This window comes from Penicillium soppii (genome assembly GCF_028829465.1).
Source record: "Penicillium soppii strain IBT 18220 chromosome Unknown utg000003l, whole genome shotgun sequence".
Taxonomy (NCBI): domain Eukaryota; kingdom Fungi; phylum Ascomycota; class Eurotiomycetes; order Eurotiales; family Aspergillaceae; genus Penicillium; species Penicillium soppii.
Window position 1 is genome coordinate 2768898 of NW_026643233.1, and position 22136 is coordinate 2791033.

General features: G+C 50.7%; 14 protein-coding genes across 14 annotated transcripts; 7 read left to right on the forward strand and 7 right to left on the reverse strand.

The window, feature by feature from the left end:
• Positions 1 to 471: 471 nt before the first annotated feature.
• On the forward strand, positions 472 to 1300 carry N7529_003176 (E2 ubiquitin-conjugating protein UBC1; the record flags this gene model as incomplete). The annotated part of the gene is made up of 3 exons (XM_057238703.1): positions 472 to 732; positions 796 to 1076; positions 1129 to 1300. The coding sequence occupies 3 exons, from the start codon at positions 472 to 474 to the stop codon at positions 1298 to 1300; spliced, it is 714 nt and encodes a 237-aa protein (XP_057101314.1).
• A 484-nt stretch (positions 1301 to 1784) lies between these two features.
• On the forward strand, positions 1785 to 3142 carry N7529_003177 (TFIIH complex kinase subunit CCL1; the record flags this gene model as incomplete). Its single annotated transcript, XM_057238704.1, has 2 exons — positions 1785 to 2117; positions 2213 to 3142. 2 exons carry the CDS (start codon positions 1785 to 1787, stop codon positions 3140 to 3142), a joined length of 1263 nt encoding a protein of 420 aa, XP_057101315.1.
• Positions 3143 to 3574: 432 nt separating this feature from the next.
• N7529_003178 (uncharacterized protein) lies at positions 3575 to 3955 on the reverse strand (the record flags this gene model as incomplete). The annotated part of the gene is made up of 1 exon (XM_057238705.1): positions 3575 to 3955. One exon carries the CDS (start codon positions 3953 to 3955, stop codon positions 3575 to 3577), a length of 381 nt encoding a protein of 126 aa, XP_057101316.1.
• Positions 3956 to 4818: 863 nt separating this feature from the next.
• Positions 4819 to 6702, reverse strand: N7529_003179 (ATP-binding cassette family ATPase ARB1; the record flags this gene model as incomplete). The annotated part of the gene is made up of 2 exons (XM_057238706.1): positions 4819 to 6087; positions 6151 to 6702. The coding sequence occupies 2 exons, from the start codon at positions 6700 to 6702 to the stop codon at positions 4819 to 4821; spliced, it is 1821 nt and encodes a 606-aa protein (XP_057101317.1).
• A 538-nt stretch (positions 6703 to 7240) lies between these two features.
• Positions 7241 to 8183, reverse strand: N7529_003180 (HPP family protein; the record flags this gene model as incomplete). Its single annotated transcript, XM_057238707.1, has 3 exons — positions 7241 to 7340; positions 7465 to 7817; positions 7920 to 8183. The coding sequence occupies 3 exons, from the start codon at positions 8181 to 8183 to the stop codon at positions 7241 to 7243; spliced, it is 717 nt and encodes a 238-aa protein (XP_057101318.1).
• Positions 8184 to 8674: 491 nt separating this feature from the next.
• On the reverse strand, positions 8675 to 9916 carry N7529_003181 (putative NAD binding Rossmann fold oxidoreductase; the record flags this gene model as incomplete). Its single annotated transcript, XM_057238708.1, has 4 exons — positions 8675 to 8974; positions 9037 to 9440; positions 9490 to 9585; positions 9634 to 9916. The coding sequence occupies 4 exons, from the start codon at positions 9914 to 9916 to the stop codon at positions 8675 to 8677; spliced, it is 1083 nt and encodes a 360-aa protein (XP_057101319.1).
• Positions 9917 to 10229: 313 nt separating this feature from the next.
• N7529_003182 (O-methyltransferase) lies at positions 10230 to 11144 on the reverse strand (the record flags this gene model as incomplete). The annotated part of the gene is made up of 3 exons (XM_057238709.1): positions 10230 to 10271; positions 10326 to 11075; positions 11121 to 11144. The coding sequence occupies 3 exons, from the start codon at positions 11142 to 11144 to the stop codon at positions 10230 to 10232; spliced, it is 816 nt and encodes a 271-aa protein (XP_057101320.1).
• A 617-nt stretch (positions 11145 to 11761) lies between these two features.
• N7529_003183 (uncharacterized protein) lies at positions 11762 to 13213 on the forward strand (the record flags this gene model as incomplete). Its single annotated transcript, XM_057238710.1, has 1 exon — positions 11762 to 13213. One exon carries the CDS (start codon positions 11762 to 11764, stop codon positions 13211 to 13213), a length of 1452 nt encoding a protein of 483 aa, XP_057101321.1.
• Positions 13214 to 14222: 1009 nt separating this feature from the next.
• Positions 14223 to 15321, forward strand: N7529_003184 (uncharacterized protein; the record flags this gene model as incomplete). Its single annotated transcript, XM_057238711.1, has 3 exons — positions 14223 to 14390; positions 14447 to 14784; positions 14835 to 15321. The coding sequence occupies 3 exons, from the start codon at positions 14223 to 14225 to the stop codon at positions 15319 to 15321; spliced, it is 993 nt and encodes a 330-aa protein (XP_057101322.1).
• A 610-nt stretch (positions 15322 to 15931) lies between these two features.
• N7529_003185 (uncharacterized protein) lies at positions 15932 to 16564 on the forward strand (the record flags this gene model as incomplete). Its single annotated transcript, XM_057238712.1, has 1 exon — positions 15932 to 16564. The coding sequence occupies one exon, from the start codon at positions 15932 to 15934 to the stop codon at positions 16562 to 16564; it is 633 nt and encodes a 210-aa protein (XP_057101323.1).
• Positions 16565 to 17104: 540 nt separating this feature from the next.
• Positions 17105 to 19276, reverse strand: N7529_003186 (peroxisomal copper amine oxidase; the record flags this gene model as incomplete). Its single annotated transcript, XM_057238713.1, has 3 exons — positions 17105 to 17451; positions 17518 to 18768; positions 18823 to 19276. 3 exons carry the CDS (start codon positions 19274 to 19276, stop codon positions 17105 to 17107), a joined length of 2052 nt encoding a protein of 683 aa, XP_057101324.1.
• Positions 19277 to 19605: 329 nt separating this feature from the next.
• Positions 19606 to 19952, forward strand: N7529_003187 (uncharacterized protein; the record flags this gene model as incomplete). Its single annotated transcript, XM_057238714.1, has 2 exons — positions 19606 to 19720; positions 19759 to 19952. 2 exons carry the CDS (start codon positions 19606 to 19608, stop codon positions 19950 to 19952), a joined length of 309 nt encoding a protein of 102 aa, XP_057101325.1.
• Positions 19953 to 20060: 108 nt separating this feature from the next.
• N7529_003188 (CCR4-NOT core DEDD family RNase subunit POP2) lies at positions 20061 to 21567 on the reverse strand (the record flags this gene model as incomplete). Its single annotated transcript, XM_057238715.1, has 2 exons — positions 20061 to 21026; positions 21109 to 21567. 2 exons carry the CDS (start codon positions 21565 to 21567, stop codon positions 20061 to 20063), a joined length of 1425 nt encoding a protein of 474 aa, XP_057101326.1.
• Positions 21568 to 21806: 239 nt separating this feature from the next.
• On the forward strand, positions 21807 to 22130 carry N7529_003189 (NADH dehydrogenase [ubiquinone] 1 beta subcomplex subunit 3; the record flags this gene model as incomplete). The annotated part of the gene is made up of 2 exons (XM_057238716.1): positions 21807 to 21904; positions 21962 to 22130. The coding sequence occupies 2 exons, from the start codon at positions 21807 to 21809 to the stop codon at positions 22128 to 22130; spliced, it is 267 nt and encodes an 88-aa protein (XP_057101327.1).
• Between the last annotated feature and the right edge of the window lie 6 nt (positions 22131 to 22136).

Here is a 22136-nt window from a genome sequence, read left to right on the forward strand (position 1 = left end):
ATATTTGAGACTCGACGAACAAAAAGGGATTTATACTTCGACTCAACTCTTCACTGAACTCGGTTTCGCACTGTTGAGGACTTTAGAAAGTAGTGCACTTCCCCAAGGTCTTTACTACAAGAACGCAGTGATTAAACCCATCACTATCGTCGAATCCCCCTCATAGTTCCCCTCCATAGGTAAGATCGATGTCTTAGTTTCAGCTGCTCTCTCAATTGCCTTCGGTGAATTGCCACACTGTGCTCTATTCCTGGCCCTCTCTCGGTTTTATTAAATGTCTTCTAACAACACCACCATCCTATCAGCCCAAATCCACCTTCCGCTTCTTCGCAATCCTTTCCGTTGTTAGCTTCCACGCTCTTGTGAACATTGTGTCCATAAGGGAATAGACCTACCGTATCTTTCCTCCACACATAAGCGCCGAGCTCATATCACCACAAACTCGTGTCGGTATTGAACCTTTGAATCGCAATGGCTAGCAACCGTCTTCGTCGGATCGGAAAGGAGATTGCGGATATTCATGCCGACTCCCACTCCCAGATCAAAGCAGAGCCGTTTTACAGCAATGATGATGTGACACACCTCAGAGGATCATTCCCAGGCCCACCCGGAACTCCATACGAGGGAGGCACCTACAACATCGAGATTAAGATCCCCACCGATTACCCTTTCCGTCCGCCTACCATGAAGTTTGAGACCAAAGTATGGCATCCAAATATCAGCAGCCAAACGGTTAGTTTACTTCGGGCAATATGTATATTTAGTGTGTACTGTCAGTACTGACTGCCAATGTAGGGTGCAATTTGTCTTGACACGCTTTCCAGTGCCTGGTCACCAGTCCTGACCATTAAATCGTCTCTGCTTTCATTGCAGTCTTTGCTCAGCACGCCTGAACCCAAAGATCCTCAAGATGCAGAAGTGGCTAATATGCTCCTCAAGACACCCAAAGAGTTTGAGCGAGTTGCCCGCAACTGGGCAGTCATCTATGCTGGCGCCCCAACGAGTGACGATGGCAATGGAAGCGGATCTACCGTTGACGAGGTTCAACTAGGAGCTGTCAAAGATAGTCTGGCAAAGTGAGTGTTTCTTCTTGCTACTATACTGTAATCAGCGACTGACCTCCGTTAGATATGATGGATATAATAAGGATTTAATTGACCGTTTCGGCAGCATGGGCTTCGATGTCGAGCGTGTGGTGGCCGCATTCCGCTTCGCAGGGGCCGATCAAAATGGAGGTCAAGATTACGAATTGACCGAAGGTCAGATGGGTGACATTACTACCCGACTTCTTGGTGAGTGATCGTGACGACTACATGTGACATGCAAATATGTAAATTGGTGTTTGTGACGAAGAACTGGATGGAAAAATATGTTTACATGGAAAATGGGTACATTGCATTGGGTGGGTCATACATGAGAAATGTTCACAGCTTTTGGTCATGTTTTCAATCCAAAATTAGCATCATAGTTGCACACCAAAGTTACATTCGAACTGTAGAATATGTAGTCTGAAGCAAAATTGTGACGGTGTGAGGGCTGTGAGGGCTACGCTTATCGATAAGCTGGAGCTTCAACTTTCGACACCCAAGATGGGATGATCACTCACCTAGGTACTGAGCCTTGATTAACCAACATCTTGAGATTTATAAAGAGAACTAGACTACCGCTCCTTTCAGCAACTTATATATCTGTGACAAGGTCACTTCTGCCCACCTTCCCTCGCACGAAAACAAGACCACCGGTAGCCTTTCAATCTTCCCTGAGAAACCAACAGCTCCGGCATCATGATCGAAGACGACATTTACCGGTCTTCATCCCAGTACCGACTGTGGTCCTACACCGAACCTTCTCTACAATCTCTGCGGGCCACAACAAATGCTGTTGCCAGCGAGCGCGTGCGCGCTGCCTTGCGCAGATCCCGCGAAACTCACCAGTCGACCGCCTCCTCCGCCGCCGGAACACCACAACCTGGAAGCGATATAGACGGGAAAAGCAAAGATGACAGGGAAATTGAGTGCTTGACCCCAGAGGAGGAGCTGGTTCTCGTACGATATTACTGCGAAAAGACGCTGGAACTGGGGGACACATACAAGCCACCAATGCCGACGATGGTTCGAGTACGTTGAATTGTAGAGAGTCTTGTTTCCTACTTACCATGTTTGAAGGAGAGAAGTGACTTCAAAGCTGACATTATTGCGCTCTGCGCATACAGGCCACTGCCATTCAGTATCTTCGCCGGTTCTACATGACCAATTCACCTATGACATACCACCCGAAGTCGATCATGGCATGTGCGCTATTTGTTGCTACCAAAACCGAGAACTATTATATGTCTCTTCGACATTTTGCAGATGGTATCCCCGGCGAAACATCAGCAGAAGATGTCATTGCGCCAGAATTCCTGCTCATGCAAGGTCTCCGTTTCACCTTTGACGTACGGCATCCATTCCGGGGACTTGAAGGTGGCGTTATGGAGTTACAGGCCATCGCCCAAGGCCATGGCCAACCAGCTCCTCATCTACCGCATGAGACTGCTGAAGATCTCCAACAAGGATTGCTATCCATAGCGCCCCCTCCTGTCCCATCCTCATCAATGTCAGATCGAATTGCTCGGGCACACGGCACGACGCGTGAAATATTGAAATCTGCCGCGCAAATGACGGATGCATACTTTTTGTACACACCTTCTCAAATTTGGTTATCTGCGTTTCTACTAGCCGATCGTCCGTTGGCCGAGTTCCTCCTCGATGTTAAACTGGGTGGACCTGTCACAGCAACTATCCCTGAACCTGAAATGGACGAAAATGGACTTGTGAATCCTCTTTACGAGATTCGGTCCAAATTGCACCGTGTTTTGACAGAATGCTCGGCTCTCCTCCAATCATACACGCCCCTCTCATCTGATCCTGCGCAGATGAAGAGCCTCAAGCGCATTGCAAAGAAATTATACCACTGCCAGAACCCAGAGAAGGTGAACCTGAAACGAGAGTCGGCTGCTGTCCAACCTGATTCCGGGGTCGCCACTTCAGAGAGTGAAACGGAGCGATTGGCAAAGAAGCGGAAACTGGAACAGGAGCAGATGGCCCGACAGAGTAACGATGTGTTTGGTCCAGAGTTGGTCACGCAGCGTACCAAGCAATGATGCTTTGATATGCTATTGGAATTCGAACGAGGTCCTCATTATGCCTCTCACCAAAATAACGTGCCGATGTGCCAGACATACCTTGCGGTGTCAAGGTTTACCAAACATTTTAACATTTCCTTGTGCCATGGATGCTTATGACAGCGCTGGCGCTCACTTCACGCAAAACGCCTTCGACTTATATTGGAAAGTTACACAACGCGTGACTACCTGCACGATGTTGTTGCCAGATATTAGATGACTATATTCTACACCACCTGGCCCATTGCTAGTCTACCAAAAGTTCAAGCAACACTCGATATCAAGAGTTCCAAAATCAGAACTCAATTTTGTTCATATCTCATCTTCATTATCCTTCTATAATAAAACTTCTCCTACGAACTGCAATGTCACCCAAAGTCTTGAAGCAGAAAAGAAAAAACTCAATTGAATCTAAAAAGGCAAAGCATCCAAAAGCGCCACAAGCCGATCAGCAGTAACATGCGGCCACTCCTCATCCAGACCCTGCTGAATATGCAGCAGATCCAGCCCAATAAATCCACAAATCTCCTTAACACCGCGCATCCCCCACCGTTTAACAACCATTTTATGATCCCGCACCGGGAACTCGCCAACCTCCCCCAAATACCCAATCTGCTGGACCTTCTCCGCCATCTCGCTGAGTCGCTCGCGGAGATCCTTGAAATCGGGGCTCGGGGACGGGCTCAGCAAGGCAAAGACCTGGCATTGCATTTTGTGCGTGAAAGCTTCGCATATTTGAGTATAGATCTCTGCGAAGTCGTTCGGGAGAGAGCGGTTGCCGGACATGCTCATTTTGTCGATCTAAAGCGAGGTTTATGGGGTTGTGGGTTTTGTGCTTACCTGGCTTTTTGGTATTGGTTGGTTTGGAGGTAAGATGAAGGGTTGCTTGGGGGTGGCTGGTTGGTTTATTTATGCTTTTGTGAAGTTTGACTTGGACAAAGAGGACTTTGACTTTGTTCGAGATGGACAATGGAGGGATACTGAAGGCTTTATTGAGCTTTGTTTCTCGGCGAGGCGCATTCTCTTATGAGAAAGAATAATGTCTTTTTTAGACTGTTCCCATGACCTCTGACTAAAGCTTTCATTGCCGCGTTGACGTGCAATCTTGATGTGGAGTGTAAGGAATATCCAGATGCAGCTGAGCATGCACAGAGCTGCGCAATCTTAAAACGGGTCCTTGCAGGCATATTTAGTAGCAGTAGACTATACAGAGGCAGAGATGGCGGCTGCCTACTTGAGCAGATAATCAGAGTACAGATTCCAGGCAAATACATATTGAGCGTACTGGCATCCCATATATTCACCTCGGAAGAGAGGACTAGATACCCTATCTAGGATGCATGATAAGACAAAAAAGCAAAGAACAGACTGATCGAGTCTGGTCCAATCGGGTAATGATCATGACAGCAACACACGCAGAAGCCCAAGCCTCCAGGGTCCATAATCTAGAAGCGGAGGAAAGGACAAACGATCTAAGACAAAAAAGAAATAAATGAAAACCCATCCCAACCCAAGGAACTTTTTAAAGCGTCCCATTCGGGAACCAAACTTTTCGTGCCCCGATGGGCATTTGTATTCCTTCAGTTCTCGTCTAGCATTTCGTCATCAATGGAAAAAGGAAAGAAACAGAAAAGTGAAAACATAAAAAAGAAGGCTTAGACAGCGCCGGCAGCCAACATCTTCTTGCGGAGGTGGTCCTTGTACTGTCCGATAGAGCCATCCCAACGACGGATGGTCTTGTCTTCGCAGACCATGATATCCTTGGCAATCTTGTCGAGGAGACGGAAATCGTGAGACACGACAACGACACCACCAGAGTAGGCGTTGATGGCATCGGCCAGGGAGTCGATGGTGGGGATATCGAGACCGTTGGTAGGCTCGTCGAGCAGAATCATGTTGGGGGACTCGATGGCGAGCAGGGCGAAGACGATACGCGACTTCTGACCTTCGGACAGAGTGCCCATGAGGGCAGTCTGGCCCTCACCGGAGAGACCGTAGCGGCCGAGCTGCTGGCGCCAGTACTGGTAGTCCTGGGACTTCTCGGGGAAGCGGTCGCGGACGAACTCGAGGGAGGACTTGGTGAGGTCGAGCTGTTCGGCGGAGTGCTGAGAGTAGACACCGAGCTTCAAGTGGGTGTGACGGGAGACACGGCCGCCGATGGGGCTTAGCTTGCCGGTCATGAGGCGGAGCAGGGTGGACTTGCCGACACCGTTGGGGCCGACCAGGGCGGTACGGGAGTCCATATCCACACCGAGGTCGAGGTGCTCGTACAGGGTGTCTTCCCACTTACCGGAGTAAGAGAAGGAGACATCGTCAAAGGACAGGACTGGGGGAGGGAGCTTCTCCACATCGGCGAAGCGGAAGGTGAAGACACGGTCGGCAAGTACGGGCTGGATGAAGCCATCGGCCTCCATCTTGTCGAGAATCTTCTGGCGGGACTTGGCTTGACGCACCAAGTTGGCGTAGGTACCAGCGGAGGCAATGAACTTCTTGATGTGCTGGATTTCCTCCTGCTGCTTTGTGTAGGCCTTGGCCTGGTTGGTCTCCTGCTCACTACGGGTCTTGTGGTAAGAGTCGTAGTTACCACCGTAGTAGAGGAGTCTCTGGCCACGCATGTCCAGCATGGTGGTACAGACACCGTTCAGGAAATCCATGGAGTGGGAGACCAGGACCAGGGTACGGTCCCACTTCTTGAGGTACTCCTCAAGCCACACACAAGCCTCCAAATCCAAATGGGCAGTGGGGTCATCAAGCAGGAGCAAAGAGGGCTTGACGAAGAGAGCCTTGGCGAGGGCAACACGCATACGCCATCCACCAGACATATCCTTGGTCTTCTTGTTGATAGTGACCTTGTTGAAACCGAGACCGGTCAAAATGAGAGAGGCACGAACGTGGAAAGTGGAGGGATCCATCTTGTCCATACGCTGTATCGTAATTAGCATTTATTGTCATTTGACATGGAAAGGGAAAAAATCAAAGATACTTACGTCATACAGATCTTCGAGGATAGGGCTGTCAGGGCCCTCGTTCTCGAGAACCTCCTCAGCCTTCTTCTCCATACCCTCCAATTGGCGCTCAGCCTCCTTAACGACCCAGTCAAGGGCACCGTCATCAGTGGGGGGAGCACCCTCGTTAAGAAGGTAGATATCGATGTGCTCGGGAACGGGGTACTCGCGAGCAGCAATGGCCTTGAGGATAGTGGACTTTCCACAGCCGTTCTCACCGAGGAGACCGTAGCGACGACCGAAGGTCAACTCGAGGGTGGAGTCGGTGACAAGGACCTTTCCGTGGAACACAAGGGAGGCAGAGGTGATCTTAACGTCGCGAGAGGCGGGCAAAGAGGACAGCACACCGGTGGTGACACGATCGGAGAGACCGTGCTTATCCATCTGAGCAGTGAGCTTGTTCACAGCCTCCTGATCCTTGGTGGCAGGGGCATCTGAGACGATGGGCTTTCCATTGGCATCGAGCTCGACCTTGGTGTCCTTGGGCTTCTCGGCACGCTTAGCCAAGCGGGCAGCCTTCGAGGCGGAGACCATGGTTGCGGTTGGGAGGGTATAAAAGGTATAAGAAAAAAATACAAAAAAAGTAAGGAAGAGAGGGGAAGGGGAGGGGAGGAGAAAAAAGTGAGGCAGCAAAAAAGAGATTGAAGAGAAATGCAAAAAGGCTGAGTGGATCGCCTGGCGGGGCGGAAGGAAATGGAGGGGCGCGAGGCAGTGGAGTGTTGTGCCCTTATCGATAGAATCGTTCGACGTCAGAATATGAGATAGTGAAAAAAAGGAATAGAATGAAGTAGACAACCCCTTGATATATGTTTTGAATCAAGTTCTTATTTTGAATTGAGATGAGAGAAGATCCTTTAAGAACTGACGGAAAAAAAAATTCCTCAGTGGGTTGAGTAAGTGGATTCTGATTGGGGCAGACGTCACCGCACAGGTTGACACCTAAGGCGTCAATTTGCCACGTTGATTTGTGCGAATTGCGACTGGACGATAAGAAGTGGTGTACTATATACCACTACCTAGATGTATACTACTATGTACTCGTAACTATGTGCTATATTAACTAAAAAATATCTCAAATTCGCCCACTTATCCTCTCCAAAACCTCTCTCTCCTCATCAGAAACCCACAACCCATCAGGAACCAGCACATCCCCAGCCTCAACAACTAACCGCCTACAAACATCAGTCAAACTATCCTTATCCTCATAATGACGAGGACCTCCCTCCCCCCCCCTTCCTCTCCAGATCCCGTCTAGGCCCAGAAAGCGGCCCAGCAGTCCACCAATACAACGGATACCTCCGCTGAACATTATTAACCACAACAGCGACAACCTGCATCAGCACAGCACCAAGCAACATAACCGGAAACAGGAACCAGCCCAGCCTCGCAGTCTGCTCATTCGTGACTGCCAACAGCGCCGTCGCGCCCGCCGGCGGGTGCACCGTGTTAGTCAGTAGCATGATGGCCGTGGTGAGAGCGCAAGCAAGCGCGCCCCCAAGCTCCGTGTACTGCTCGGCAGCCGGGCTGAGCGCGAATAACTTCGCAATGCTGACGCCGACGGCGCACGCGACGACCTGGCTGAGGATTGCGTTACGGGGCTGAGCGAAGGGCGAGTCGATGGCGCAGAATTCGATCACGGCTGCAGCGCCCTGCGGATCGTTAGTGCTTTGCTCTGCTTTAGTTTTGTCTGTCGTTGCTTTTGTCTTGCTTATTTCTGTTGTGGGGAGTCTAGTAGAAATGTGAAAACGTACAAAACTGCCCACAATGGCAGGCGCGTCCCGCGCTTCGAAGGAAGGCACCCGCTTCGAAACAGATGCGACTAGTGCCACGCCGCAGAAGGCCCCCAGCAGTGACCAGCCGGCGATGAGGATGTTGCCTATTGGTTTGACGGGGCTATCACGATGCCCGAGCATGTGGGCGATGGGTTTTGGGACGAGATGCCATCTTGGCGCGGGCACGAAGGGGTTGAGGTAGCTGTCTATATCGAAGTGCCAGGTTGATGGGGAGGGGGACATCTTCGTATGTCCGGTTTTGTATACTTTGCTCTACTGCGAGTATACTGACTTCCCGCGGTCTAAAGGTGCGCAGTGGCATGAGGGTGTTCAGCCCTATGGTGGTAAGAAGCAAATCTCCCATTATTGCTCACTGATACCTCATTTAGGCTCTTGGACACGCAACATCTTTGTTTCTCCGCGGACTTGACGGGCTCCACGGCACAATGTCAAGGCCAATTTCTCCAATTGCTTACGTCGTTGGGCTTCCACTCACTGCGTTTGTATTTGGTAACAAAAATTCCCATTTGGGACTAGTGGCTTGGTATGTCGTCACTGATCTTTTTGTCTTTTTTTCATACTCTTGAGGCCATGCGTTATAGAAATAGTTTGCAGAACTGTCACCATCTATCTCCTGTGATGATCTTGATATAATAATTGTACAGCATATATCCAAGGTATATTCAAGGCATCTTCAATTTACTCCTGAGATCATAATCATAGCATCTTAAAATTTACACATCCAAGGTTTGACCGGTACGAGAGCTCTCACGAGCCAACTCAATCAAACGAATCACCTCACGAGCCTCAGCACCACTAGCAGGAAGGTCACCCTCGCCATCGAGAGCGCGCACAAGCTTGCGGTAGTACTCAGTATAAGTAGGGGGTTCAACGGTAGGAACAACTTCCTTAACGGGTTTGCCATCTTGGATGGTAGTCAAAGTACCGTAGCGCTCCTGGGGCTCACGACCATAGCCCTTATCACCTGGCATGATACCAGCCTTGAGCTGATCCTCCTGGATATCGAGGTGGTACTAAAAGCAAAGTCAGTATCAAAAGAATCAATAATCAATCACCGTCTGGATGGATTTCCTACCTTCTTAAAGCTACCCTTCTCACCGCGTACCCAGAAGCGCAGCTGCTCATCCTCGGGGCTGACGACGGTCGCCTTGGCGGTGACCATCGTGCCGTTGGCGTAGTGCAGCAGAACGGTGAAGGCATCCTCGTAGGAAGAGGTGTTGACCTCGCGGGCGGAGCCGATGAAGCCGGTAATACGCTTGGGCAGGCCGAGGAGGTACACGGCTTGATCGAGGAGGTGGGCACCGAGATCGTAGATGGCGGCGCCGCCGGGGATAACCTTATTCTTCCAGGCGTGGGCATCGGCGGCGGGCTCCTCGGGGCGGTGACGGTCGAAGTGGGTTTCGTACTCGGAGATGCGGCCGAGGGAGCCGTTCTTGACGAGCTTGGAGAGGGTGACGAAGTCGGCGTCCCAGCGGCGGTCTGTGAATGTTAGTATGGCTGTTGTAAAGAGTCACGAGCTGGGACATACTTTGGAACACGGCGAGCTGCTTGTTGTTCTTCTTTGCAATGGCGACGAGATCATCGGCTTCCTGGGTGGTGGGGGTGAAGGGCTTTTCGCAGACGACTGTAGCATGTTAGCTTGGCTTCAATTGTCGGACTTAGAGGTACTTGCCGTGCTTGCCGGCCTCCAGTGCCAGCTTGGAGAGGGCGAAGTGGGAATCCGGGGCGGTGGTGATGATCACTACATCAATTGCAGGGTCTTGTACCATCTCTTCGGCGGTGCGGAAGGACTTCACGCCCGGGTGGTCCTTCTCAGCATCATCGTTGGGCTTGGGAGTGCGCTGGACAATGGCGTAGAGCTTGAGCTCGGGGACCTCTTTCACGAAGGGAATGTGGAAGATCTTTGCGCTGAAGCCGTAGCCAACAACACCGACGTTGTAAGATTTGGTAGACATTGTGAATGTGAGTGAGTTAATTTGGATGTTAGGAAGAGGAGGGGTGAAGGAATTTATATATGTCCCCGGAAATCAATTGGCGGGGGAACATGGGAAGGTCCTGGCGACGGCAACACTAACAAAGTGGGGGCAAATGCCGACGCACTTCTCGGGTTCCCGAAGTGGCAACCTTAGAATGTTCGACTCTATAAATTTGCATATTTTCATCGGACTACTGTCTGCCTGGACTTATTGGTTGTTTTATTTGGTTTATTATAAATCAATCTACCTAATTAGGTATATATACCATGAATATTCATCGGCTTGTGCCGCATCACTGAGCAACACCCACACACTTGGTCACCTCAATTGCATCCTAAACCAATGACAGTCAGCAAAAGAACCCGGAGAAGGCTTCTATGATACTCACCTGCAATCCCTCAGGCTGACACAAGCGACTCTCATACACCAAGTTTGGATTTCCAACAAATTGAAAAGTGGGCACATCATCTTTCCCCACAAAAGACTGTACCGTGCGTTCTGCCATTCCAGAAGTATCATAGCCCTTGGAAGGTCCATCCTTTGCCGCCTCCCGCTTTTGTTCCACTGAACTACGGACGTATTCCAGATATGGCGGGTTCCCGGGATACAGCACATTATCAGCGGCAAGCACCGAGCCAGGCCCAATAGCCCCCAAATGCTCACAAAGCTTGACATCAGTGGTATAAGCCGGTTTGTAATGATCGATGAACAGAAGTTCCACCTTAGTCACGTCACCGGATGTCAGAAGTTTATGAAGAGACAGATCACTTCGGCCGACGATGATGCGCACGAAGTCGCGCAGGCCAGCTAGTTCAACGAGCATGTTCGCGATCGCTGCGAACTCCGGGTTCAGTTCTAGACTGAGGTAGCGCTCGCCGCCGTTGCGGCGTACCGCGTCACCGAAGAGGATCGCTGAGTAGCCCACGTAGCAGCCGAGTTCGATCATGGTTTTGGGCTTTTGTTCGTCAATTAGGTCTGTGACGATTTTGCCTTTCTCGGCACCCACGTTCATGAAGTGGTAGTCTTTTTCGAATTCATGGATTAAGTCGATAACCTTTTGCGGGCGGCCGCGGATTTCGTCGAGGTTGGGCTGGTTGTAGATGAAGTGGAGGAGCTTGAGCTCTCTGCCTGGTTCGCGCTGGAATACCGTTAGTTGGGTTCTGAATGGGAGGGAGATACGTACGCGGGGATCTTCTGTTGCAGACATTATGGATTTTGATATAATTGGAATTTGGAACTAAAATTCGAAACAAAAAAGCAGTAGCAGTGTTCGACTCAAAGTCAAAAGAAATGCAAAGGTCAAGGCATGTGAGCCATCTGCCGGATTTATACTTAGACTCGGGGATAAATACTTAGCAGAGCATAACCCCGACCGCCACCTCCTCAACTGGACATTGATCGCATAAAATCATGTTCACATGGCGTTATGTGGATTCTCAACTGTCGGAGATGAGGTCGGAGGTAGTCTTTAAGGTAATCAGCGCCGAGTGCAACGAGCATGATATGGTTCTAGTGTACTGATTGATAAGGTCGGAAACCTGATCCCATGGGGAATATGCCGGGAATATACCAATTGTAGGTTAGATCCGAGTAAGCTCAGATCTACCCCTCTACAATGTTTAGAACGGGAGATTTCAAGTTTAATAGATTAAAGATCGAACTTGTTATCGTGTTCATGCATCGCATCGTCACACCGAGCTAGATCTGCAGGCCAAGCCTCCCCCTCATTGACCAGCCACCTCACATTTCTCATTCTTCAGTCTTTTCTCATGTCTCAAACACGCACTCCAAAGACTTGAAGGGTCGAGGTCTTCCTACTTCCTCATGGCCAACGCCCACCTAAAAAAAAGGGTCGCAGTGACCATCAAATCCACCAAAACCTCACTCTCAATAACACTATCACATGCATTGTGGCACCTCCTCCGAATATGTCTTTCTTTCACCCTCATATTCCTCGATAACACCATCCTTGCCCTGGCAGCATCAATAGCATACATCCGCACAAATCGTCGCCCAAAGCGAAGTGTCCGCTTCTACCCCCAAACAATTCTAATCACCGGCATAGGCACGCCGCACGGGCTGAAGCTCGCCAGGGCCTGGGCCGCAAAAGGCCACCGCGTCATCGGCGCAGATGTTACTGATCTAGACCTACCAGTTCGCTCTGGCGGGAGCATGTCGAAAGCTCTAGTGGCTTTCTACCGCATCCCGAAAGACCACTACATTCCGCGGCTGCAGGATGTCATCAACCGTGAAAAAGTAGATATCTGGATTCCGTGTTCGCCAAAGGCAACATCGTTCGAAGACGCGACAGCGCGCCAGGTCGTCGAGAGCCGCACAGGCTGCAGATGCATTACCTTTGACGCGGACCTGGCTGCCTGTTTCGCTCGCCCGGAGTCTTTCCGGCAGTACGTGGCTGATAAGGGGTTCCCGGTACTGGAGTACCACAAGGTCCAGTCGCGCGACTCCGTGCACAAGATTTTGCATCGCTCGCCGTCGAAATCGTACCAGATGGCCAGCGTGACGCCCGCGGCTAGTGATCGCGCTATGCTCTTGCCTCGCCGCACACTCAGCAAGACGTATACTTTGATTAGCGAGATTCAGATCTCGCAGAATCAGCCCTGGATCATGCAGCAGCACTCTCGTCTCGGAGAGCTGTTTGCTGATCTTCTTGTTGTGCGCGGAAATGTCCAAGCGATCAAGGTCCGGCTGTCGGATTCAAAGTCGAAATGGGGTTCGTCGCGTCTGGATGAAGCGCTGGCTGCTGCTGTGCATAAACTTATGCAGAGCTTTGCTGTGAAATGCGGTGTTCGGTTCACCGGTCATCTGACTGTGCAGCTGATGATCGATGAAGAGTTCGACGCGTATTCCGTTCGACACCCCATCTACATCGCTGGCTGCGAGCCCGGCGCTAGGGCGGCCGAGAGTCTATTACACGATGGTGCTTCTCCCATTGCGGGCTATTTATCCGTGCTTCCCTCCAATCCAGTCGACATGGCCGACATTAAAGCAAGATTGGCCTCGAGTCCGCCGACGAAATCACTCGCGCGAGCTGCTATCCTTCCTGCTGCGTTTTTGCAGTTCTCGCTTTTACACTTTGTGCTCACTGTTTTCGAAGTCATGAAATCAGAGCTGGTGCACTTGTTGTTTTGGAAAGACCCGCTGTTCTCGATCCTTGATCCTGTGCCTTGGTGGTGGCAGGTGCATGTTTATCAGCCCTTGCGGGAGATCTGGGTATTGGTGAAACAGATGCGGGAGGCTGGGTTGAATGGGTATTGAGTTCGGGGATCTCTTTTGTATTTTGGCATGAAGAAAAACGTTACGAGCGATGAGTTTCATGAATGAATGATTGTATGGGCCTTAGGCCGATGTACACGAATGAAGAAGCATGCTGCTACAAGTGCACTTCCTTAGTTTCCATCTAGGGTTGCTGCGTGGATATCTGCTCCCGCGCGAACTGGGACTTGGACAATCCTAATTTGTTCGTGCGCACGGCGGCTGCTAGGGCATCCATGGATGGGCGCATTCATGGCCAGGGCACATTCACATCTGCACCTGCCTTGTGTGGACCAAAAACTTGCCACGTCGAGGTCTCTTGCTAACAGCCTTTGATTTTGCTTCCAATGGCAATTCTCACACTTTCCAAGAGACTGAAAGAATGTAATCGAACAAGAAAAGAGACTCATGCTCAAAACAGAGGCTGACAGAGTGGCTCTCGATCAGCAATCCAAGGCTCCAGTCGGACTGCCATTGGGCTGATACTAGGTTGTCAACCTGAAACGCAGTTAGATTATGCTCGACGTAAGATCTTGATGATCCCAATTCTCCAAATTTGACATCTGCAGTCAACAATGATATTGTACATACGCTGTATTTAAAGATGAAGACACAGCCATTGCCAAGAAGTGTGGCGGAGTTCCTAAAATAGCAACTGTCGCCTGGGCGATCAACGGGAGCCTACGTATACCGAAAAATACAACCAAATCCTCGGCAGAACGTTGTAGAACTTGTCAATGTTCATTAATTTATTGTACAATAAGTTCACATTGACTCTTGCACATATTTCCGATCTCTTTTTCCCAAGTGTGACAACATAAATCGTGGTGGAAAAAGAGATCAGCAAAAGCAAAACAAAACACGGCACTTTTTGCGAGCCTAGCCTGACCCGAATCCCCCAGTTCTTCGGTTGTGTCTTCTTCTCCAACTTCGTACCTCTTATGACTTCATAAGTCAATTCTCAACAATCCGGGCGACATATTTAGGGTTGCGACACCCTTGCAGCAAGAAAATGATGTTCCAAATGCCGCGATCATCAGGCGGCAGCAACCTCGGACGGACAAAAAACATCCTGCATTGCATACAAGGATTCACTATCTTCATCGCATGGGCCTTAACCATCGCTATCTGGACAAAAGGTGATGGCATCGATGGCCGAACAGGCTGGTACTGGGGTCTGGTGAGTTTTCCGCGACATAGCGAGCGTCTGACATGCATGACTGACAATCCCAACAGTGCTGGCTGAGTATTCCCGGCCTGATTTACCTAGTCGCAGTGCCTATGTGGCCCCGAGCCCGCCGCTTCGGCAACGTATACGCATTCGCCAGTGTCGACGTCCTCTACTCCATCCTCTGGGCCAGCGCCTGGATCTGTCTCGCTTCATACGTGGCCCAGGGTAAATCCAAGGGTTCCTCAAGCACTGATTCGAAATCCGACTCGAAATCCGACTCGAAATCCGCCACCAAGCGAGCCACTGATACCTCTACCAAGACCGGCTGCGACAACTGGGCATACGGAAACGCGGCAAAGTGCAAGCTTAGCGAAGCAACCACAATCATCGGCGTCTTCATCTTGTACGTAAACCTCCACCCAACTACCAAAACCCAACTAACAAGAGAACCAGTATCCTCTTCGCCATAACAGCCTTCATTTCCTTCCGCAACGTAATGCACTTCCGCCGCACGGGAACCCTTCCCGATGCAGTCTCGGATCCCACTTTCGCGGCCCAAAGCAAAGCCGCCTTCTCCTCAAACCCAGCCCACGACTTCGAAGAAGACGAAGACGACTTCCGCTCCGGCCGCGGCGGAATGGGCGCCTCCTCCCGCGGCGACCAAGATGAGGACTACGCCCTGCTGCAGCAGAGCGAGATTGACGATCTAGGCCATAGCGGCCGGTCCGCAATGCAAGGCGCATACGACCCCACTGCGCCTGCACCGGGCGGTCTCCACGATTACAACACTACCGGGTATGGTGGTGCGCATGGCCAGCACTATAATCCTGCGCCTGGGGATCAGTTTGCGAATGTTGAGTATACTCCCTCGGAGTATACTGCTCCCTCTGGGTTCGGGGGATCGTCGGTTGCTGGAGGGTATGGGAGGCGGCCTAGTTAAGTGAGTTGCCTGTTGCCGGAGGATTGATGTGCTTTTTTGCGTCTGGGTTGGACCATGGAGCGGCGTTGGCGCATCATTTTTCTGGGCTTGTTCTCTTGTCTCATGTTTCCTAGGGTCTAAGGGCCTTGGGATTACGATTGTATGTCCTGCTTTGCCTTGAATTTAGGAAAATATAGATGTTTGCATGTAAGGCTTTTTCCAATTTTATCTTCAGCCACGTTTTGTCTTTAGATAATCGATATCAGCAGTTGAAATGCATGGAATGGGCTTGCTCGTAACATTCAACGTCATGTAACCATTTCATTCTGCTTGTTTCCAGATAAGACAATTGTTTTCTGCCACCGCTCATCATATCGGGGTTTCTGGACAGCTTACCCTCTTCTCCAAAAGACAACAAACCCAACCTCGAGCCTCAATTGAAGACTGTTTAATTGAACAAGCGGAAAGAAACTCCAATTCTAAAACTACAAGGTATGAACTTACCCAAGCCCCATCACCACCCAACCTGCACCGCAAAATAACAACCTCAACACCGCACCTATACTAACCTCAACCAGCAAACCCTCCAATCCACCACCTCAAGACCAGACCACCGGTCCAGCAATCCAAAATGGCCAGCGAAATCGACATCTACAACCAATACCCGATCTACATGGATCCCGCCACGAAGGCCCTCTCCCTCCAAGCCAACAACCTCCCACCTAGCCAAGCAACCACCATAGCCAACGAACTAAAAGAACTCAACGCCCTGCACCGCTCCCTCCTCACCCTTGAAACAGCCAACATCCCCCCACCCCCATTGCCACTGAACCCCAAGCTCAGCGCCCAAATCAGCAAGCTACGCGACAGCGCCAACACAGCCTACCGCAAAACCAACTACGATGAAGCCCTGACGCTGTACAAATACGCGATCGACATGGCTCTTGCCCGGCCCGGCTGGGAACCTGTTGCTGTGGCGCGCGACGAGCTGGCGGGCTTGTATGCGAATCGTGCGCAGGCGTACATGGCTAAGCAGGCTTGGCCGGAGGCGTTAGTTGATGCTAAAGCGAGTGTGGATTCGAAGCCTGTGGGGAACGTCAAGGCTTGGTGGCGGATTGCTAAGAGTTTGGCAGAGATGGGGAGGTATGAGGAGGCTAGGAGGTTTTTGCAGAAGAGTATTGATATTGAGGGGAGGGAGAGTGAGGGTGGGAAGGAGTTGTTGGGTTTGTTGGACGAGGTTGAGAGAGCTTTGGTGAAGGCTTGAGGGAGGTTGGTTTGTTGATTTTGACTATACGATTCCCTTGTGTGTTGTTGGCGTTTTGCGGTTGTTGTATGGGCTTGTTATCTATACTCGGGTATTACTGTTGACTGGGTATCGTTGATATTCGGTTCAATATGTTTCTCTTTCAATACACTGTTGTGATATATCTTAATTTTTCTCTCTCTCGTTAAGACGAGAATGAACCCGAAGGATATTGCAATAGATAGAATAATCCCCTGTGTTGCATTTCCTGCTGTGCGACTGCCTACATCCAGCACAACATTATCGGTTTTGAGTGTCGTTGACAGGTTTGGTGTACCTATGGCGATGGCAAAAATAGGGGTTTATGGATTGCTTTTACATCGGATTTTCGACCTGGAGATTTAGATTTTTGACTTCGTTTATCATCGCTTTCTTATACATGCATGGTCACTGGAAGAGCTGCGAGACTGGGCCAAGATTAGGGCAACACCCACGCGATCTTAAATGTTAGACGCTATAAAGATATAAAACTAATTACCCACAACTAAGTTCATCCATACATCAAACCAAAACACTAGACCCATCACTCTTCTTACAAGCACAAGAGCTCGATCCAGCAGCCACCTGCGTCGGTGCACGCGAGAAGCTAGGCGGGACATCAAGCACAGGGTTACGGTCGAAGAAGTGACGGGGACGAAGGAGCAGCGTCATCGGCTCAGCCGGCATAACAGGATAATCCTCTGGCGCGGGGAAATGAGTGAGACCGAAAGTGTGCCACAAGACAACGTCCGTGTTATCGATGGAGCAATTAGGGCCCGCGGCTTCGATCCACGACGGCAGTCCTTCGGAGGGCTCGCCGGATGTTTGGGGGACGTGACGGCCGGCCGGGTGGATTTGCTCGTCATCGTCTGTGGTAGGTTAGTAAAACATATATACATATATAAATGAGAGGTAAGGTATGATGAAAAACATACACTTAGTGACGTGAACAGCGTGGCGTGCGAAGCCAGCTCGCTTCCAGACCAGTCCTCCTTCCTTGGGGAGGAGGGGAGGAACGTCCCGGCTGACAAGGTTGTAGGAGACGGGCTTCTTGCTGTATGGGTTGAGCTTGTTGGTATTGGCCATGTCCCAAGTCCGGCTTGTAGCGCCATTGTAGTCGGACATTGCCTCAAGGGGAGTAGAAAACTTTGTCTTTTTTGCATAGAAGGCATTCCCGTATTTGTTTTCAGCGCTTCCAACCTCGCCAGGCCCCTGCACGGCATCGACCTGGAAAACGGTGTTATCGGGCCCATCAATATTGGGATCCACGCGCAGACAGAAGAGATGCTGGTGGTTGTGGGCGTTGACGCCGGGGTAGACTTCCGTTCCCCAGCCTTTGGTATCTTCGCCTGGGTTGAGGGAGTACGTGTTTAGGATACCGGTCAGCTTGATCTCCAGCTGGACGGTGCCGTCCTGGTGGAAGATCCAATACACGCAGTACTCGTAGTTTGCTGCGGTGAAGATGTGCGAGATGACGAGCTTGCGGCCGCGTGTTACGACCATGGACTCGTCGCGGAAATCGGTGTGCTTAAACAGAATGCCGGCGTCTTCTTCGTGGATGCAGATTGCGTTCTTGATGATTGCGCTTGCGCCGGCGCGGTTGACGAAGGCAGCATCCATGTAGTGGATTGCACCCTTACAGTCGCATCCTAGGGCTAGGCTGTTGGTCATGTAGCCGCCGCCGTATTCGCCCAGGTCGAATGCGTGCTTGCGCTGGTGCGGGTGCTCCGGGTTGCCGTATGGTACAACCATCTCTGCCAGTGACAGACGCCAGAAAACAGGCCGGACGTTGCCTTTGTCGTTGAATGTGATGTTGTTGAGGACAATGCCTTCCTTGTAGTTGAAGCCGACATGAATGCTCCAGTTCTGCCACTCGATAGTTCTACCCTTGACCTCGAACGAGACGCCTTCTGGCTGGGTGATGTGGATGGGCTTGATATCATTTCGGAAGCCGCCTTCTTTCTCGATTGCCGCTTGATGGTAATTGTTTGGTGGGGCTTTGTTGAGGGGTCTCCTCACCGGCGGCACATCAATGTGAATGATCTGCTTGGTTTCGGCGTTGTAGATAGGGCAGAAGTCCAAGGGATAGGTGTATTGAGAGTCATCTGGGTGAGGACGGTAGTACATGAGAGCTTGCTGGAGACGGACACCAGTCCCGAATCGCTCATCATATCCAATAGTCCAAGCTAAAAAGTAATTGATTAGCCTCGAGCTTTCGGCAAAGGGCAAATTTTACTCACGGTCACAGTATACTTTATGCATATCCTCTTTGGGAATTCCGATAATGCCGCATTGCTCAATGACTTTTGGGTCTTTGCGTACAACGTGCTCGACCTCCTGTAGATCCTCCATGGTGATCAAGGGTTGAACATTGGGCGTATGCTGCCACTGAATGATCTTCTTTTGACCCAGGTCAACAACACCATCATATACCTTGCCATCTGGGGAGATGGCGACAACATCAGCAGCTCTGACAGGGCGAGAGGCATGCTCTGGGTCTGCCACCCAGGCCATCATCTGGGCCTTGCGGGGCTCGTACAATGTGACGGCATTGAAGTTGAGCGAGCCATATTCCTTGCGGATAATACTAACGGCACTGTCGATCTCAGACGCAGAGAGAGGATCCAGAGGATGAGGTGGTGGCGCGGTTGCGCTGACCTGATGGGTCAATTGCTGTAGTCGGTCAAGAACCATCTTGTGTCGAGTATTTCACAATGTAGAGCACCGCAGCGACAATTCGAGTCAAGTACCGCGGTATATGATCAAACAATTTGATCTTGATATTTCAACTCCAGGTCTGTAGATTATTTAAGAGACATGCTATAGAAGGTCACTAATTATATACCTCGATTCGATTAGATAAACCCTACTTGCGGAGACGCGGATCTAATGACCACATGAGGTTTAGCGTGATCTGCTCAGTCCCAAAATAGCAAAAAGATGCTTGTCTGCATATGGATTGGCATTGATATAACAAGTATCATTGCATTTATTCATAGGCGTTTGTCACGCGGGGTAGAACAATGTACCTTGCTATAGACAACTCGATAATTATCTTGAATGGTTGGCAGCTTGGTCTTGCATGCGCTGATCTACACTTCTACAATTACACAGAAGTTATTGGATCTACGAATGTAGGTGATTAATAGAACAAAAACCATAATTCCTTTACACAGGTCATATGCCCGATCTAGCTACAGCAAGAAAGAAAGAAAACGACCTAGATGACAAGAACGAAAGGCACAAGGCCATGATAGAGCCTGTCAACGCCTCGGAAATGGATTCAAACCCAATCATATCAAACGCCTGGCACCTTCCTGCCCAACACCGTCGTCCAGACGCGCGAACCACACACAAGCAATGCCCGTGAAAAGCCGGCGCGAAGACAATGCCGAAGATCGAAGGAAAAAGATCACGATATTCTCGTGCCTATGTACATACATCATATCGTATCAGCCCTAGCTCTGAGAGCTTTGGCTTATGCCCGGCCCATTTGATAGGCTCCCGGGGTTGACGAATTATACCCAGATGTGTGTTGCTGGGGAGTTTGGGCGCCAGCTCCGTGAGACCCGGTATTTGGGGTGCTGGGGGTACCAGAGTAGAGATTGGCACCGTTGAGGTTCGGCGTTTGCTGGGCCATGTTATAGGCCATCGCGGGCATTTGTCCATTGAGACCCCAAATCTGACCGGAGTATTTGCTGTCGTCGATCTCACCGCCGAAAATAAGCTGGCGGGTCTTCCAGTAGATCTCACCTGTCACTAGTGAGTCCGATCCAGCCTGGTGGGCGATCCCGACACGTTTCACGCCAAGTTCATCGGCGATGTCTTGAAGACCAGACTTCTGGCCGAGGTTGGTGAGGATTTGTGCTGCTGCGGGGGTGAGAGGCGAGCCGTTGACGGCTTGGTTGCGTCCGGCGTGCTTCATGAGGTATTTGATGTCGTAGAGTGACGGGAAGAAAATTGTGAGAAGCTTGTGGAACTCCTCCTCGTTTTCGGGGAGTTGGGAGCAGAGCATAATCTTCATCAAATAACCAAAGTCGTATCCGGAGTGGAATGAGACCCAGTGAACGTCATCCAACAATACCAGTCCAGAGCTGATCAAGAGAGCACCAAACTCAAAGGGATCAATGCCGTTCTTCTCATGCATGGCAAAATCGATCCCTGACTTGGCGAGCATAGCTGTTGACTCCTGGGCGTACATGTCACCCTCGAGTGAGAATCGGAAGTTGAATTGCCATGTGCAAGGAGCAGGCACGCCGTACGCTTGGCCGTTTGAATCGGAGCTTGAAGCCGGGGGAACCTCCCCTTCATCGTTGAACAGGGTAATTCCCAGTTGGATCATCTTCAGAAGATCAACGTTGCACCGCAGGGTTTGGTAATGGTAATCCGCTTTGTTCGAGAAGGATCCGATCGGTCGCGCAACAATCCCAGGGAACTCGGTATCCTAGACTTCAGTTAGTGTGTATTTTGTCACCAAGTCTGGGGGGTTCCGATCTGCCCAGGAACCCCACCTAATTGGTTCTCACCATGCTGATATAAGGGTACTTGTCGACCAGCTGACGCAGGACTGCCATCTCATGAGCCAGGTTGTGCTTCCAGACATCTCTGATCCTTGATTTTACTGCACCACCTTTGGCATCGAGTGCTAACCGACCGTCATGACCCTGGTGTAGCTGTGCTTGTTGCATTTGCGCACCGCGCGCGAAACCCATCTGGGCCGCATGGCTAGCAAGGCCAGTGCCACCACCATCGGCACCAGCTCCCGGGAAGCCAGCTACCGACATGCCATTTGCAATTCCAGCGCCGGATAATGTAAAGGGATTAATGTTGGTGTTTGGATTGCCCGCAAAGCCAGGATGACCAAGCGAAGGGGGAGGTAGTGTGTTTGCAGATTGTGCGTGTGGGTGAGATTGAATGTGAGATTGTTGTATATTGTAAGGAGCACCTAGACCAGATGGCCCATATCTGCCGACTGGAGGTGGCATTGTGTTGTCTGAAAGATGCGCATAGATGAAGTGACAGTTTCGTCCCTCGAAGTCCAAGGCGGGAGCTAATGGCTGCCGTATGCGGTTAGCGCGGGTCGATTGCCAAGCACACCTCTTTTCCTCGTCTTCGGCCCTTCTCACTGTTACTTTGGATGATTGCGGATTAGGGTACACAGTTACTGCTCTTCATATCTTTTTCTTCTCGCATTCAAGTCACATTCATCTACACATCTCTCACAATGCCCGCCCGTAACCCCACTGGTTTCGACCTCGCGCAATTTAAGGCCGCGGCCTCCCCATCTTCCAGCTGGGCTAAGCGGGACCCATGGGCTCGCAAGTACGTCAATCTGATCTGAGCTTGAAATCAATTTCAGCGGGTACTAATGGTTTGTAGTGAGGCCTGGCGCTACTATGGCCCCTTCAGCCGCTTCAACCGCTTCAAGGGCCTCTTCCCCGGCTTCGGAATCGCGACTGTTGCTTTCGCCGGTTACTGCACATACGAGCACTTCTTCCTGAAGGATGACCACCATGGCGACGCTCACCACGGTGATGGCCACCACTAAAGTTCT